Source organism: Arachis duranensis, chromosome 3, assembly GCF_000817695.3.
Source record: "Arachis duranensis cultivar V14167 chromosome 3, aradu.V14167.gnm2.J7QH, whole genome shotgun sequence".
Taxonomy (NCBI): domain Eukaryota; kingdom Viridiplantae; phylum Streptophyta; class Magnoliopsida; order Fabales; family Fabaceae; genus Arachis; species Arachis duranensis.
In genome coordinates, this window is record NC_029774.3 from 31,120,961 (window position 1) to 31,125,873 (window position 4,913).

Consider the following 4,913-nt stretch of genomic DNA (forward strand, 5'->3'; position numbering starts at 1 on the left):
TTGGAAAATATTTTTATAGCACTTCGTTCTTCTTAGTTCTTCTTGGTCTCCCTTGAATCATATATAATATATGGTGAGAGAGTCATAATAACGTTGGAAAGTTGTCTTCTATCATTGTGTGATTGATTTTTTAATGAGCAAGATGTACACATGCTTCTTGCTTGGCCCAATACTTTTTATAGAGTTAATAATTACGTTACGTACTTGAAGTAGTAAAAAGATAACAGCTTATTTTTCAAACAGTTTGACTTGTTTAATACGTTCCATTTTTGGAGGCAAAATGTATTTGTTGGTTTGAATGCATTTATGTGATCTTATTATGGCATGTCGTTTGGTTATGAGGTATTGGAATCAAGTCTTCATATCTTCTGAGGTGAGCTGATGATTCAGAAACACATTTTGAGGTGTTTAGTTATTAATATGCGCAACTCAAGTGTTTACATGTTTCTAGTTTGCAATAAACTACTTTAAAAAAAATTCTCTAGTACTTAAAACTTTGAGCAAACCATTAAATGTAAATTAAAGAAATTTTTAAATGGAGCTAAGACAAGCGACAAAGGAAAGCAGAAGGCATAGGTGTTCACCTTTATTAAGTTTCATGGTTACTCAATACAAATATTGAAGCAACTAGGCAATAGAGAGAAAGATAATGTATTACTTGTCTGTTGATTCTTACAAGGGAAAATACCAATATGTACATAGAGGAAAGTAATAAATATAGAATGAGCAATGCTAGGGGGCCAGCAACATTTGTGATTGGTAGCCATCAATTAGCCATCAATGATGATTTGATGGTATGAGATTGGTGTGAGATTTCATCCAATGACTCACATTTCTCTGCTGGTTACATGCTGGCCAAAATGCAATAAAATTGCTGGCCCTCTAGACTTTTCCATATAGAATACCTATTCTTGCTCTCCATAAATACACCATCTAAACTAATAACCACCATCTAATAATAATATCTCTTCTCATATTTCAACACTCCCCTCAAGCTTGGAACATAAATAAATTATAGGATATTATCTAACATAGTGAAATATCAAAGAAGAATCTTATTATGCCTAAAATTCCCCCTCAAGCTAAAGCTTACTATGATTTAAGCTTATTACAGTTTAAGCCTTGAAAATTTAAAATGATTTCCATTGAAGACTAGCAAGGCAACTCAGGGATGTTGGATACATGTGAATAACACAACAAGGAGGTTGGAAGGGCCAATGCCATGTCAGAGAATAGCATAACTAGGACAAGGGGAATGCAACTATTAATGGAACAATTACTAAGGCGGTAAAAAACATGCCGAAGGTTGTAGAACTCTCATAGACATGCAATAAGAGCTCACAAGAACAACATTTAGAACTCTTGGGCAAGTACTGAAAACTCGGAGACAAAGCTACTTGCGTCATAGTGGAGAAGCAGCACGTGGATTATCGACACTATTGTCATGCTGGGACATCTTTGGACAAGGAGAAGTTCATGGTTTGGTCGTTGGTCAAATTGAACGACAGTGGACGGTGGCAACGACAGCTTCAGAACAGTTTTAAAGGTAGCTGGAAGGTGGTTACTGCCAGAAAGAAAACACAACAGAGGACGTTCCAGCAACTAGAAGATATTGTTGGCTAGCCTTAAAGTAAAAGTAGCAGTATCTGCTACTGGTGATGCACAACAGCTGAATCAACTAATGTGGCAGAAACAACTTGGGTGTTTCTGAGTTTGAGGGAAATAGGAAATTAAAATAATATTAGTTTCAACTGAAAACAGAAAAATTACTCCCAACAAGGAGCTAATGATAGTAGAAGAATTTTACAGAGCTCGAGGACCATTCCATTGCTTTGATAACATGTTAAGATTCAAGGCTGCTTAGTAAAAATATTGAAGTAACAATATAATAGAAAGAAAGATAATATATTACTTGCGTGAAGATTGTTACATGAGAAAATACCAGTATATAGAGAGAGGAAAGTAATAAATATATAGAGTACCTACTCAACTACTCTATAAACACACCCTTTAAACTAATAACCACTGTCTAATAATAATATCTCCACTCATATTTCAACAACCTCTGCACTTGGGAGCATGCCCCAAAAGATACCAGTACAAAATAGGCGAGGCCACACTTCTTTATTCCCCCTTCACCAGCAAACTTATTCTTCCCTATACCTTGTTTCTTTCCAAGTCGGCCAGCATCGACATACTGCACAAGAAGAGGGCATGGAGCATATTTGTTTTCACCAAGGCCAGCATGAAGAACCTTCATTATTGACAAGCACACGTCCAACCCAATGAAGTCTGCAAGTTGTAAAGGACCCATTGGATGGTTAGTGCCTAGCTTCATTCCAGTGTCAATGTCCTCTTTGGTTGCGACGCCAGTGTAGAGGGCGAAAAACGCTTCATTTATCATAGGCATAAGGATACGGTTTACAATGAATCCTGAGAAGTCCCGGGAGGTTATTACTTTCTTGCCGAGCCTACATATGAAAAATGTAGTCAACTAGAAGAATCAGAGTTTGATTATGAATTTTTTTAAGATATCTTGGACCAGTAGGAGGCAAAAGAAATAACCTAAAGGGTCATGGGAGAAAGAAATTACAGAACACAATAAAAACAAAAATTGCATGTATTTGTCAAATCAAACAAGACGAGGCACACAGATAATGAGCAGAATAAATTTCTTCAGCACATGAAAATGGGAAGATCGAGTCTTCATAAGAGCTTTGGCAGACCATATGGAACATCATAGAAACGTTACTAGATGCTATTATTTCTTTAAATCAATATCAATCCACAGAAAATGCTTTATCAAGACATGCATGAAGCCGGGTGCTCAAAATTGCGGGGAATGGGAACATAAAAGCCACAATGTGAATTTTACACATTGATGTGAAGAATTTGCATATTTAAAGGGTGACAACGAAACAGAGACAAGATGTTACATAAAATCAATCGCTTTAGAATTGGATAGGGGAATGAGTCAACAACCTTTCTGACAATGCTTTTGTAGCTGCGAATGTCTCATCCGAAGTTTGTGCACCTCGCACAATCTCAATCAATTTCATCACAGGAGGAGGATTGAAAAAATGCATTCCTATCACCTGAAAATGAATAAGGTGTAATTTCTTTTCAATATATTGTATATTATACATGAAGTTCCAATGTAGCATATAATATAATAACAAAAACAAAACACTATTTTCTCTACAGCATATGAACAAATCTTTATGGTAAATACATCCCCATTCTAAAATGATAAAATACAACACCAAAAAAGTAACCTGATGTGGCCTGCTGGTTGCAGCTGCTAGGCGAGTTATGGAAATGGAACTTGTGTTGGACGCGAAAATTGCAGAACTCTTGGCAATCTTTTCTAATTGAAGTAATAATCTTTTCTTTATATCTTCAGATTCCACAATGGCTTCTATGATAAAATCAGCCTGATGGAAGTCTTCCAAATTTGATGTAAACCGCACCCTTTGCAAAGCATCTGCACCTTCAGACTGTACATAAGGAGTACTTTAACTATTATGCGGATCAAGGCATTTGAAGGACAAAAAGTTCTTCAGTTTTTCAAGAAATTAGACAAAAACATCACAATTAAATAGAAATCAATTTCGAACCCAAAAAAAATCCTAGTCTGTAAACTGATTATTTTAGTCTCAACTCTTTGTTTATTAGTTGTTAGTACATAAATCTTCAAATTATGAGATAAATCGATTCATAAACATTGAAAAAAAAAAAGAAAGAAAAAATAATCCCACTCCAAACCACCAAAATTTAAATTAAGAGTTATCTCACGATTTAAAAGTTTTAGGACTAAGCACTAATCAGGACCAAAGTGACCATTCAACAGAACCATAAAATATTATCATTAACTACACACAAATTCTCTTCAAGTAATTTAACATAATCACCAACAAAAGGATAAAAATTAATGATAACCTGAGAGAGTTGAGCTTTGGAAACCAAACGAGCGATGGAGGCAGAGACGGAAGCAGAGGCTTTGGAAAGAGCAGGAGGATCGACATCGAAGAGGCAGACGTGTATGCCATTCATAGCAGCCACTTGCGCTATTCCCGAACCCATCTGCCCGCCGCCCACTACTCCGATTTGCTTCACCGATGACATTATTTTAATGTTTTCTTTTCCGAAGGCACTGCACGTTGTTCAGTTGGCGACGGAATGTTACTTTGTATCTCGATCATTTACTCATCGTTACCTTCGCGGAACAAAATTGAGACATGGATATTGGATAGGATAAGGACGCGGGCTTTGTCGCATTCATTGGTGTAGTTCGGTACGGCGGTACCCAATAATTCCAATTGACCATTCTATCGGGTTTTTTTTTTCTATTTAAATAAAAAAAACTATTTACTAATTTATGTAAAAGGAAAAAAAATCTTAATAGAAGCTCTAAACAATTACTTCGAAAACAATAAAATTATCAAAAAAAAAATATTTTTTTCAATCTTTAATTTTTATTTTTGTGAGATTGATTAACTCTTTATTAATATTTTTTTGTATTAACGGAGAAACCTATATAGTATATTAAACTATTGATTTATCCATTAAGAGCAATTCAGATTGACAAATTCTTTTTTTTATTAGAAATCTCGTTATTTTTTGGAGATAATTGTCAGAGCCGTTTAATTTTTTTATTTTTTATTATCTCTTTTAAATATATTGGTTAAATTTACTATATAAAACTGAAAAATATTAGTCATTTTTAAATTATTTTTGTGAAATTCGATTAATTAATGACTAATTAATTCATAAATTAAAATTTATTCTAGAAAATTAGAAATGTGATTTTTATGGTTTAATATGATAGAAAAAATTAAAACGATAATTTTGACACCAATTTTAAAGAAATTGGCCCAAGATTGAGCTGAACGGGTCGAACCAGATGAACCGAG

The 4,913-nt window shown here is 34.4% G+C and overlaps 1 protein-coding gene across 1 annotated transcript; it reads right to left on the minus strand.

The window, feature by feature from the left end:
- Positions 1 to 1,353: 1,353 nt before the first annotated feature.
- On the minus strand, positions 1,354 to 4,305 carry LOC107478514 (uncharacterized). The gene is made up of 5 exons (XM_016098645.3): positions 3,940 to 4,305; positions 3,276 to 3,497; positions 2,983 to 3,095; positions 2,064 to 2,471; positions 1,354 to 1,564 (listed from the first exon to the last, which is right to left on the minus strand). The coding sequence occupies exons 1-5, from the start codon at positions 4,123 to 4,125 to the stop codon at positions 1,354 to 1,356; spliced, it is 1,140 nt and encodes a 379-aa protein (XP_015954131.2). The 5' UTR covers positions 4,126 to 4,305.
- Positions 4,306 to 4,913: the final 608 nt, after the last annotated feature.